The sequence below is a fragment of the Stylophora pistillata genome, chromosome 2, assembly GCF_964205215.1.
Source record: "Stylophora pistillata chromosome 2, jaStyPist1.2, whole genome shotgun sequence".
Classification (NCBI taxonomy): Eukaryota; Metazoa; Cnidaria; class Anthozoa; order Scleractinia; family Pocilloporidae; genus Stylophora; species Stylophora pistillata.
In genome coordinates this window covers 26091578-26103971 of record NC_142520.1, presented here as the reverse complement: position 1 = coordinate 26103971, position 12394 = coordinate 26091578, and the positions used below count along the sequence as shown (strand labels likewise).

The following is a 12394-nucleotide window of genomic DNA, read 5'->3' as shown; positions in this document are numbered from 1 at the left end:
GTAGATAGCGCTATTTATGCAATAGCGAAAATCAGACCTGAAAAAATCCAGGCCTGTACGGAATTCGAACCACTGACCTCTGCGATACTTAATTTAATTTAATCACTTTCACCAGAGTATGGTGAGGGTCGCACAACAGAGCGAGGCTCCAAATTAAGTGCGCCCAATATCTCACCCATCCCACCCCAGGGGAGGACATCCATCAGACAGTAATCTCGTGTGTGGGAAGTTAACGTCTCCTACCCCAACCCTGCAGGAGACGGGACCTCCATTTATTCGTCCCTATCCGAGAAGAATAGAATATCTAACCATTTCTTGATGTTATAGAAAGGCAGAAAATTCTTCTCAATTATTTTAAGACCCTTAGTGTTGGTCCGGCCGGGACTCGAACCCTCGACCTTCCGCACAACGGTCCAGAGCTCTATCCATGGAGCTAACCGGGAGGCGGTTAAACTATACTAGTGTGGTTAAACTATACTAGTGCAGCGCTCTACCAATTGAGCTAACAAGCCAACTGGGAGCAGGCCGTTAAGTTGATTCGTAATAGACCCGTGGTGATAAATCAGATACAATGAATATATGAAGTTCATATATTTTGAACTGCGGTATTTAATAATTTTTTTTGAGGTCTGATTTTCGCTATTGCATAAATAGCGCTATCTACTGCGAAGGATCGTGCATCATACGTCATTTCAACTTTGTTGACATATCCAAATTATTTCGTTACCCCCACCGACGCAGCCCCAAACAGTTTCTTTCGAAACTATCAGCCTTTAAAGAAAAAAAATAGAGGAATCTTTCTGTCTGCTTCCGTAGTAACACAAATAAAGCCCAAATGGCGCCTCTCAAGTTAAGCAAACAAACCGGCAAACAGCGGGTAATGAAAGCTGGTCGAAGTAACTAAGCGCCATCAGGGTAACTTATAATTTATTCAGCCTTCATTGGTAGCCACTTTTTGGCTAAAGTTTGGAGTATCACTTCATCAAGGTGTCTGCCAAGAAAAAAATTTGCGATTTCAAACCAGGGACTACGAAAAAAATGGCCCACAGTCACATTTAATTGTTTTTATGATAACACATACAACAACTATTTTACCGAACTGAAACAAGTGAACAACATACAACTCTGCGTTAACCTTTCAAAGTTAAAACTACAAGAAGAAGCTTAGTTTTAATCTTATCCAATAACTTTCTTCAGAGGCCTTCATTAGTTGGCAAAACTAACTGCCATTCGCTTTTATTGATGCAATTAGCCTTGTTGGCCCAGTAACATGAGTAAAAAAGGTAGTTTCCAATCAACGTAAGATTTAAAAGGCTAATCGTCGTGCACAAAAAAAGACTGATAATCATGCTCACCATTATGAGATCTATTCCAACACTTCTTCGCTGCCTATTACAATCTGTCTAGCTACAGCTAGTATCTCGCTGTTGCCCGCAGTGAGTCTCCTTGGGAAGTTACGAATCACTATATACGCTAAATAATTGCAGTTCCTGTACTGGACCGACATCACAATACAGATAACATGTAAAAGCTTAACCTACGTTTATAAGCTAAGTTTTCTTTCAGTCTCTTCCCTTTAAGTGTAGATCCTACATATTAGGCTTCCGTTTCACAAAAAAAAAAGGACCAGAAATACTGTTTATCTTTCAGTACGTAGAGGTTATGATTGCGCACAGGATTTTTAGAAACAAGTGAAACTCGTTACCATCTAGTATCAAAGCAATTGATTTATTCATTACTTTGAAAACACGCCTAACTACTAATGACTTATTGTCCTCCTGTGTACTTTTACCTATCTACAAAAGATTGTAAACTCTCGCTATTTAATTATCACACTTTGACATGATTTTAGTGTATGCTATGTGGAGTTGGGGGCTACATTATAATTGGGGCCCAACTTCTGTTTTTGTTTTGTTTTGATTTTTTTTTTCATCCCGTCATACCACATTTTTTATACCGATTGATTTTAATCTAGTTATATTTTTACGTGATGGATTCACAAGTTAAAATAAGCTAAGTGCTCTCTTAATTCGCCTTTTTGACGGTAATATCTGATACTACATTTTAGTGTGATTGTGTTCCGCCCAGAAACTTAAAGCCACTATAATGTCAATGTGAGCATTTTGCAGTAAGGTCGTGCAGTGCAATATCACGAGAATATTTGCGACCAATCTATGCGTTACAAACCACACTTGCATCCTCATGATGGCCACAGTTATGGCTTCCCCAGCCAAGGAACCGACAATGAGACAACATGGTCTCTCCTCCTGTGCAGTTGACATCATCCATCCAGATTGGACCAGACCCCTCACCGTATTTAGCTTTATGAGGAGCCTGTGATGCATTAGAAAAGCCAAGCTGTCGGCAAACCACATTGGCGTCCTTGACATCCCAATCATCATCACACACTGTGCCCCACGTCCCGTTGTGATAAACTTCTACGCGTCCGTAGTTTGCTCCACCGCCGATTAAAAGGATAGTTGCTGCGTAAGTAACGTAATTAAAGTGATGCGTGAATAAAAGATACGACTAATTGGTTTTAGAGACTAAGCTGCCTCAACGACGATCGTATCATCTTTTTAGGCTGAATAATCATATCCTTTCCGAAAATGCCCCAGCAAATACTGGGGAACTGATCCAGTGATTTGTCTCTAGAGACATTCCCCATGTTTTTCAAATATTACGTCCAAGTTAGGGTTGTTACAACAAGAAAATTTGAAGTTAACGTTTTAATTTGCTTGTACAAAAACACCTTTGTAATTGTGTTTTTCTGTTACCGGTCTTATTCTTTTTTCTCTTTAGAATTTACCTGAGCAGGGTGAACCGGGCGAACATCTACAGTCATATGAACCAATTGTATTGACACACTGGGCGTTCAAATGGCAAGAGATTGATTCCGTCTGACACTTATCCACATCTGTTAAAGTAGGATGTGAGCCCGTCAGATTTAGAGTGTTATTTCAAAAGTAGTAAAATACTGTATTAGATTGATAAACAACCTCATGGAGGATGATCGAGGCGATCTAGAAGGTGAGTAGTGAGTGATAAGGTCTTGAATATAGATTGGAGCTTGCTGGTGCAGTGCTTTAAAAGCAGAATAAATAGATCTGGATAAAAACTGTTTACGTTTCTCCAAAGTTTGCCAATTAAAAAAGCTGCAGCAGTCTTCATAGCTCATTTCTCCGCCCCTTTGCTTTAACACCAACCGAGATGCCCTTCTTTGGACTTTTTCCAAGGATTCGATATTCTTTTTTTGGTAGGGGCTCCAGACGGAGGCAGCATATTCGAGTATAGGTGTTACTAACGACTTAAAGAGGCAAGAAAACGCATACCGATTAACGTTTCCAAGTGATCGCCTAATTATACCTAACACTTTGTTCGCCTTGTTTACTATGTAGGAAACGTATCTTTGTGTCGCATTTTGCGACTACCCAGTTTGAAATCCCTTGAAAATTTCTATTGCGCTTTCTAGAATGTCAAATAAGAATAACCGTATGGTAAAAGAGAAATCTAGCAATTGAGTGAAGATAAATTACGCCTGAAAGTGCGATGAGATCGACTTCTCATACAAGCAGGATGCTAACAGTCAGTTTTCAAAGCAAATTTGCGACCTCTTCTGAAAGCGCAAGAGCAAAGTGAGAATGATACATTGTTCAATTAAACTTTCTTCTTTAAAAGCCATATGGTAAAAGTAGGATTTGAAAAGTAGTTTATCGGTAAACGAATAGAACGTAAGCCTTCCTCGACATTTTCAGCCCTTTTCCTTTATTGTTTGACAATCATTTTCTAATAAGCTTTTAAATTTAGCGCCAGTGTTTCAATGAAAGTCCCAAATATGTCACTGAATTCTGGGCGATGTTGCGAACTTACTCGTCGTTGCCAACTCTCTCTATTTTCTTAGAAATCATGACTTCGTCATTCCTAGATTTCGGACTGTTCCTTATGGGAAACACAGCCTTACCTACTTAGGCCCTGTTATTTGATCCAAATTAGATGCATATATTCGAACGTCTGAATCTTCGGGCATCTTCAAAAAGCTTATCAAACTGTTCAAATTCACAATTCTGCTCGACAGAACCTGTAGAGACTGTTTTTTATGTAATAATTGACAACTTATGACTCAATTGTTAAGATTTTCTTTTTTTAGCATAATGTTTACAATTAGTTAGGTAATTGCAGTTAGGTGTCCCCCATTAGTGTATTTCTTACGCTAGAGTTATTGACACTTCTATAAAGTTCTTACTTACTTGCTTAGAAATAAGATCAACAAGCGCTTTCGGTTTTGCCTCTTCCTATGTTTGGGCACTCAGCAATTTTTAAGATTGAATCTGAGATTTGTCACTGCATATGATATATATTTCTTGTGTAATTTTCCGTTGATAAAGAACGTAAATGACCGACCTACAGCTCTATCTTCCTCAAAGACCACATAAATTTGTTTTCTTACCATCCTCAGCGAAAATTTTCAATTTGAACTCTCGAGAGACAAACAGCAGCTGAAGAGTCTAATTGGAAAACTTCAAGCACAACTCAGTTTAAAACAGTCGGTCAGCGATATCTCCTGAAAGAAGGAGCCGAATAATGAAGAGATGTGTAGAGATGCACCAAAGATAACTTTGTGTCATGTTTGGAGCAATAACCTATCATTACACGCCCACAGTTTGTTTGAATCCAAATTTTTCTTTCTAAAGATCAGCCAAATACAATTGTTTAACTTAGTGAGGATTTATGCAAAATTAGTAAGTTGGCTTTCAGAAATCAACCCCTTATAATCCTTGATAAAACTTAACTAGTATAAACTCCAAAGTATGGTATGTATGTATATGGTAGTATGAACTCCTAAGTGACAAACTTTCGCCAAATGTTACTCGGAAGAATGTTACACTCTTGCATCAGTGAAGGACTTAGAAGTTCGGCCTATAATAACCACGTCGCTTCGACAGCATCCAACTGCATACCGCGCTTAGGACAGATGAATCGAATCAATAATGCCTTTGACAGACAAAATCTTACAATAATAATCAACTCCCTGATCTTGGGCAAGCGATGTTGCTGTTCTAACGACTGGAGCAACAGTACTGAGTCTAAAACGATTCACGTCTTTCAGAATTTTGCATGTCGCGTCAGTAACAATTAAAGAAGATATGATCTGTCTCCCCCTTCCTTAAAGTTCTAAGGTGGCCAGCATGCAGTGCCTTTAAATGCATGACTAAGCTTGCATAGAGTCATATACTGTTTTCCTTATGCACTCAAGATTGTTTGTTTTTGGTTTTGTTATGGTCTGTTTGTTAATTTCCCTTATGCGTTCTGGGTTTATTGCTATTTGTTTTCTTAAGGAGCGTTGCTCAGTTTCTCTGAAATGTTCTGGAATCAGTTTTCTTTTTCTGGCAGCCTGGTGTTTTTTGTCCCCAGTTGTTTCGCCATTAATGCAGCTGCTTTGCAGCATTTTACCATTCTCACTTTTTTTAAACATCTCATCAGCTCTCCTCTTTCTCATGTATCCCCTCGTGTAGACTTCTTTGTAAGCTTTATGTTTCTTACTGTTATTAACCGGATTGTTTTCATCTGCATTTTAAGCACATTTGCTTTTTTTGTTAACTCCAAAGCTCTACTTCCTTCTGTGGAAACACAATGAATTTCATCCAAGTACCCATTGTCAATATTTAGCCCATCTGCATTCTTTGGCTCAACAACAGTAACGGGAGAGAAAGTTGGATTTGATTCAGCAATATGAATTGATTAGTTAAGACAATTGGTTACAGCTTGAATTATATCTTTCCAAATAACCTTGCCATGAATACTAAGTGTTACTCTGTGAATTGTTGAGGGCGATGTACTTGTTAGTTTCGGAACAGGTAGCTCGTATAGCTTTCTGTTATGTTTGTTCTGGTCTATTATTTCTTCGTTGGTTAATGATAATCACTTAATAAGTTTCTTATTTCAATCAGTTTCACTTAAGCACATATAATAGATATTGCATTTCATATTTCCTCGCTATAAGTTGCTGTTGATACTGCCAAATTTTGTTTGCTATTCACAAATCATCTGCTATCGGCGAGTTACCTACAATCATTAGGAGCTAAACCGAAGTAAGTCTTTCTTTATTTTACCTTTAAGATATTTCGCTTTTTGGTACCACATAGATTTATTTCTTGCTTTCAGTTTACTTTATGACCGCTTCGTTGTTAATTAGGTTAGTGTTACATTTCTCAGGGACATTTTCTTAGTTTGGTTTCTGCTGTATTTTCTTTTGGTTCAAACCACACAAACTCAGCCACATAAATTCAGCAACACAAACTCAGCTACAACCATCAATCATAACTTCACAATCTTCAACCTCTCCTTCACCCTTTTTTTCTGTGATTTCACACCAATCTCTTTATTTTCGCTTGTAATTTTGATTACGTACCTCATTCAATTAAACTGTGATCTCTCCTGTGCGTTCCAATCGTCTTCTCTGCTATACTAGTAACGTTTTGAAGTTACATACCTAAATATTGAATGCCCACACTGTGCACATGAAATTCCGGTCTTAGCTGATAAATTCTACGATTTCTTACCCATTTCGCAATGTTTCCCGGTGTATCCTTTTCCGCAAACACACACATAGCTGTTCTTCTCGTACTGTGCAGCGCATGTCCCATTGTTCTGACACGGCCAACTGATGCATGGAGACTAAACGGGTAAAAGACAAAGCCACAGCGCAGTGAAAGCCACACATGCATAGAATGGGAGTGAAAGGGGATTAACAAAAGTGACCAAAAGAATTCGAATCACACACATTTGTTTGTTTTTTGTTTTTTGTTTTTTCCATTTATACAGATTAGCGGCCACGGCACAGAAAAGAAGAAAAACAATTAATAAAAAGTTTCTGGGAGAAGAACAATTCCTATCGAGTGATACTATATTTCTAACATTGATCTCAAGATAACCAAAACCGAATTGTCCCCGCTTTTTCTCTTTGTTTCTTCTCAACTAAGGGCCTCCTCAAAAATCGGAAAGATTTTCTTGATAATAGAGTTCTTGCATCACCTAATTTTCACCACTCGAACACGATCTGAAAAGTATTTGAGGCACATGGACAGAAAAATTCCAAATGTTACAGTGGTCCAAAATTGATCGTCCAAGTCAAGACTCTAACATTGACAGGAAAAGTCCCTCTCGTTGATAGTAGAAGTCTCTTAAAAGGCTATGCATAGAAAATTTATTTTACGTAGAGGCAATCTTACTTTCTAAAATTTTTGTTTAGAATATTGCGATTTCGAACTTACCATGATACTAAAGTGGTGGTGACTCTGACTGGCAATAAAACTGTCTGAGTTGTTGTAGATGTCCGAAGGAAGTAATTCACAAAGCATTTTGCCAATGATATCTTGAAGAGTAGCCAGGTTGAAGGAGAAGCATGAAGGTACGTTGACACAAGCCAGTCCACACTCAATGGCTTCCATAACATAATCTGAAGCAATGCTGGTGATGTTCAGGTACGAAAACTTGTGAGCCTTGAAATTGGCATAGGCCAGTCCTCTCTCGGTACCGCGACTGAATGTCTTTCCACTCACATCGATAACTTCTGTTTGTTGAAATTGAAGAGAAAAAGAAAGTGTTAAAATAACAAACTACAATTCCGAAAAAAGTTTCGTAACTTTTAAGCACTTGCTAAAGAATTCTTGCACACTTAAGAGCCCATGACCGAAAATATCGAGAATCGCTGGCCAGGCTGAAAAATCGAAAATTCTGATAATTTTCCTGGAAAAACCTTTTAGGGAGATATATGAGAAAAAAATGTTTCAAAGTCTGAAAAATCAAATGTTTTCGAGAAAATGGGGAAAAACAAAAATTCGGGTTTTTACCCAATTAATTATGCAAAAATACAGTAAAACTGAGCAACTTTAGTGTGCTAGTACTGAAGGAGGATGTTTCGTAAGAAATCGGGGATGTTTTTACTTGAAAATATAATTCATTTGATTTTTATTTATGGCACTTTTAGGAGCTTTGGTTTAATTTTAAAAATTACAAGATTTTTTAACAAAGTACTCTCAAACACTTGTTGCAAAAAGCGAAAATTCGAGCAACTTCAAGCCTTCAAAACGCGTCTTGGTATGTGAGAAATCATGTCAAAATGCATGCTGGCACAAAGTTTGGTCCTTATACTAAAATAATATGAGATAAAAGATTTGGGTAATTCGGAAAAGTGCCGGCAAAATACAAGAGTTTACGACGCAGTGTGGCCAAGGTCATGAATTTGCATGATACAAATCAGTTCTAGAAATCGTACTTGAGAGCTGCGATGTAAACAAGATAGTCAAAGATGGTTAAAACAATTATTTGATATGGAAATGATATGAAATTATACAATAAAAAATCCATAGACATTGCTGAAGAGGGCTGTAAATTAATGTGTAAATACGAAATTTTCTGTTAATTTGAATTGCAAAAGACTTTGTTATTTCAACAGCACTACCTACACCTAACTATAGATAAGGGCCGCTGTATATTTCACCATTTTTGTTGACTAGGTGTTTATCATCGACATTATTCTTAGTTAAATAGCTACGTTTTCTGCAACTGCGATAATATTTCTTTTGAAATATCTTGCATATCTTGAAAAATGTTGTGCGAGTAAACAGTCACGCAACACCGCAAGCTTCTGCTGTGTAGTTTTTCACCTAAGATAACAGCCCAACTATTTTTTATGCTATTTACTCTTATCTTTTTCGGAAAAAGGGCCACATTTCTGTCACAAAAATTGATAAAAAGGACTTATGTCACGGTAACAATTATACCGTGTTGCAGTCTGGGCGATAATTCTCTATGATGTAATCACGGTCTTTTTCTTAAAGGTAAACACGTGCGAGGTTTTTCACAGAGCATAAAAGAAAACGATATAATTCTGTAGCTTTGCTTCTCTTCTTAGGGGGGGGGGGGGGGGGCTTGTGGTGCAAGTTCTGGGATTCGTGAAGTGACTAGTGTTAGACAGTCTTGGGGAAAGTGAAACTTTGCCCCCACGCAAAAGAAGATTAATGACATCAGTTAACTGAACAACTTCAGATTTTATCCTGGTGCAATGAGGGTGTGGTAGACATCTGATAAAGGCCCCGGCAAATGCATCTCTTTGGAAGGAACAAATGGTAAACTTTACGTTATATTCTCATTCCAGTTTCTAGCTATAATGTAGCATGATCTGAAATCATAGCTTCTGAAATCACCGGAAACGCGTTTCAGTCCTTGGAAAAATTTGTCAACTTTTTTTAATTACAAAGATTGAAATAAATAATAATGATAATAATAAATTGTTCTTGGTAGGGCTACAGCCCACTCAATCCCATAGCTCCGCGGTCCCCGCATAAAGGCGCAAACCGGAAATGAAAAAGTCCCCTTCGAACCGCACTTGGCAGTCAGCCTGAAGTCAAACAGGATCAGGCCGGCGAGATGTTGTTCGATAAAGACTCATTAAAGAGTTTATACAAATAATTTAAAACGAGATATATAGGACTGGATGCTTTAGAATGGAGTTTTGACGAAATAAAGGATCGTGTCCGCTTTACTCGGCAACTTCACCTTTAATCCAACGTGACAATTGTCACGCAATTAAAACATTTTGCTTTTCCTCAAGACAGTATCGAGATAAAAAACGAAAACCTCATTGGCTTGAAAAAGAATTAAATGCTATTAAATACTGGTCATTATTCTTGTACATTTTATGTTGAAGCCGTCAAAAGAGCCCTTCCTACACCAGAACCGTTAGGCGGTACGATTTCTACAACTGATTTGCATCATGCAAATTCGGAACCTCTGGCCACAGTGTGTCGCAAAGCTTTATGTTTTTCCGGCACGTTTCTGACTTACCCAAATTTTTTACTACACATTATTTTAGTAGAAGGACAAAACTTTGTGCCAGCATGTAGTTTGACATGATGCCACACATACCAAGACACGTTTCGAAGGTTTGAAGCTGGTCGATTTTTCGCTTTTTTGGAACAAGCATTTGACAGCACTTAGTTAAAAAATCATGTAAATTTTAAAATTAAACCAAACTCCTTAAAATGCCACATATAAAAGTCTCATTAATTATGCTTTGAAGTAAAAATACTCCCGCTTTCTTACGAAACATCCTCCTTTAGAACTAGCACGCTAAAAGTTACTCAATTTTACTGTATTTTTTGCATAATTAATTGGGTAAAAACCCGAATTTTCGTTTTTCCCCATTTCCTCGGACACATTTTATTTTTCAAACTTTGAAATATTTTTTTTTTGAATATATCTCCCTAAAGGAGTTTTCCAGGCAAATTATCAGAATTTTCGATTGTTTTAGCCTGGCCAGCAATTCTCGATATTTACAGTCACTGCCTCTTAACATACCGTTTGAAGCATCTGCCACAGAACATGTTACCACAAATACATAAAAATAGTTCCTGTATAGCTGCATACTTGGCCTTGGCTATAAGCGGAGTTTACCATGCGGTAATGTGAATTTGGAAACCACCAAATGATTCACAAAGTGAGTTAAAGAACCGTTTGAAGGAAGCACTTAATTATTTAACAGGTGAAACGGAAATTATGACTCGATCAGTTAGTTAATATTTTCCTTGACGTCAAACGGCCTAAATAATGTAAAAGTTTATTTTATTCAAATTTGCATTTCGTGTATTCCAGAGTCCTCAAACATAGTCTTCTTGTCACCCCCATCGTTGTCTTGTTAATGATATCCAAGAGCAAAGCTTTATCTTTCATGTAAAACCGGCAGTTCAAGGATAAAAGAGACACTTGCACTCAGCCTTGAACAAGCTGTAGTCCTCGCTTATTTGGTCACGTGCAGCGAGTTGCGGTTTCTAACAAAACTTGACGCCAAAAAGAAAAACAAAATTAACAATAAATTAATGTGCTTTTTCTTTCCCATTTTTCCTTATTTTCCTTACTTATTGTTTCCTTTCAACTGTTTTAAGAATTCAAACGGTTATATGGTAAAAGAATAGTGGATATTCGATTCAAATTTGGAGCGGGAGGAGACAACTCGGGGAATAAAACTTACGCGGGGTCCCATACCCTCCGGAACCTCAGCAGCACAAGTCTAATTTAGGGGGGTGAGGGCAAACTGCGGCAGCCCAATACCAAGAAAAGGTAAAATACAAGCAATTCTGAAGAAAAATGACTAATATCCTTGCTATTTACAAAATTAAAACTTATTTGGCAGATAGCTCCGCCAAATTAAAGTTTGTTCGAAGGTTCTTGCGGCTAAGATGTTTGTTCAATGAACTTCATTAACGATATAGAGCCGTCAAGTTCCTGTCATTAATCATTAATTATTAATTATGCCTGTCATCAATTATTAATTGATGACAGGCATATTTTGCAGAATTTATCTATCATTTTAGGCAATTGTACCGCTGCTGGAAGTTTCTCCACGCACATCGATGACTTTCGCTTGCTGAAATTGTGGGAAGGAAAAAGTGTTAAGATAACAAACTGCAATTAAAAACAATATCGTAACTCTTAAGCACTTATCACAAATACAGAACAATATTTCCTGTATACCTTTCGAAGAAAACGCCCCATACCAAGCCGTAGTTAAAAGCAGAGTTCACTTGCGAAGTAAAAATGGTATCTGCATTTTTGCCTCGCAATCACCCGATTTCTAACTAATATTAGTATGATTGACGCAGTGTAACGTGATAGATAAAGAAAATTAATCCTGTTGGTTGATGTTTTAGAAAAATTTATGATCTATCAATTGAGAACCTGCTTAATGTGATATGCACTCTTTTGGACTGATTTCCTTGGACCATTTAAGGAGTTGAAGATTCGTACCTTTAGATGCGTGGTCAAAAGGATAGATTAAATAAGGTTTTTAGCTCAATATTCTTCATTTTCCAAAGACGTGTCCTGGATGCCTTTTTTCACATGGTCAAAACATGACTCAAAAAGATGAAAACGATAATGAATTTGTTTGAACTTAATTGAGGGAGAATTCGAAACCAATAAATACACCAACAGCTATCAATTCCTTCATTTCTTGTCTAACCTATCACTGAAGTACGGATAAAAGTAGAGTGAACAGTGACATTCATCGATCTTCTATAAGTGGAACAACTGATGTTCTTTTCGGTAACTTGAAACCACTTAATAGTTTAAAAAATCGTTGAAGAACCGTTCAAGAGAGCACGCATTTATCTAACAGATAAAAGGGAAGTTGTAATTTGATGAGTTTGTTAATATTTTCCTTGACGTCAAACTGCCTAAATAATTTTAATATTTCGTTTGGTCACATTTGCATTTCGTGTCATTCGAAGCTTTCTAACATACTCTTGTTATCACCTTCTCTCCTACGGAGTGTTATTAAAAGTTGGTAAATATTGCCGCACGTGTTTTCCTCATCCGTCCGGCCATTCGTACGTCA

The 12394-nt window shown here is 37.4% G+C and overlaps 1 protein-coding gene across 2 annotated transcripts; it reads right to left on the bottom strand.

Annotated features, from left to right (window-relative positions):
- Positions 1 to 1037: 1037 nt before the first annotated feature.
- Positions 1038 to 11708, bottom strand: LOC148738055 (antigen WC1.1-like). 2 transcript variants are annotated; one of them, XM_088749972.1, is made up of 6 exons: positions 11533 to 11697; positions 10360 to 10838; positions 7272 to 7570; positions 6561 to 6675; positions 2810 to 2917; positions 1038 to 2483 (listed from the first exon to the last, which is right to left on the bottom strand). In XM_088749972.1, the coding sequence occupies exons 2-6, from the start codon at positions 10424 to 10426 to the stop codon at positions 2173 to 2175; spliced, it is 900 nt and encodes a 299-aa protein (XP_088606098.1). In that variant the 5' UTR covers positions 10427 to 10838; positions 11533 to 11697; the 3' UTR covers positions 1038 to 2172. The 2 variants fall into 2 exon arrangements, with proteins under 2 accessions (XP_088606098.1, XP_088606099.1); XM_088749973.1 differs by lacking the exon at positions 2810 to 2917 and having other exon boundaries at positions 10360 to 11708.
- Between the last annotated feature and the right edge of the window lie 686 nt (positions 11709 to 12394).

Bases quoted from the DNA above. Each gene is read 5' to 3' on its own strand.
- LOC148738055 (XM_088749972.1), bottom strand. From the start codon at position 10,426: ATGCAGCTATACAGGAACTATTTTTATGTATTTGTGGTAACATGTTCT. The intron at 6,676-7,271 runs GTAAGTTCGAAA...TTACCCGTTTAG, and splicing joins ACCACCACTTTAGTATCATG to TCTCCATGCATCAGTTGGCC. The intron at 2,918-6,560 runs GTAAGAAATCGT...CTACTTTAACAG, and splicing joins CGGGAAACATTGCGAAATGG to ATGTGGATAAGTGTCAGACG.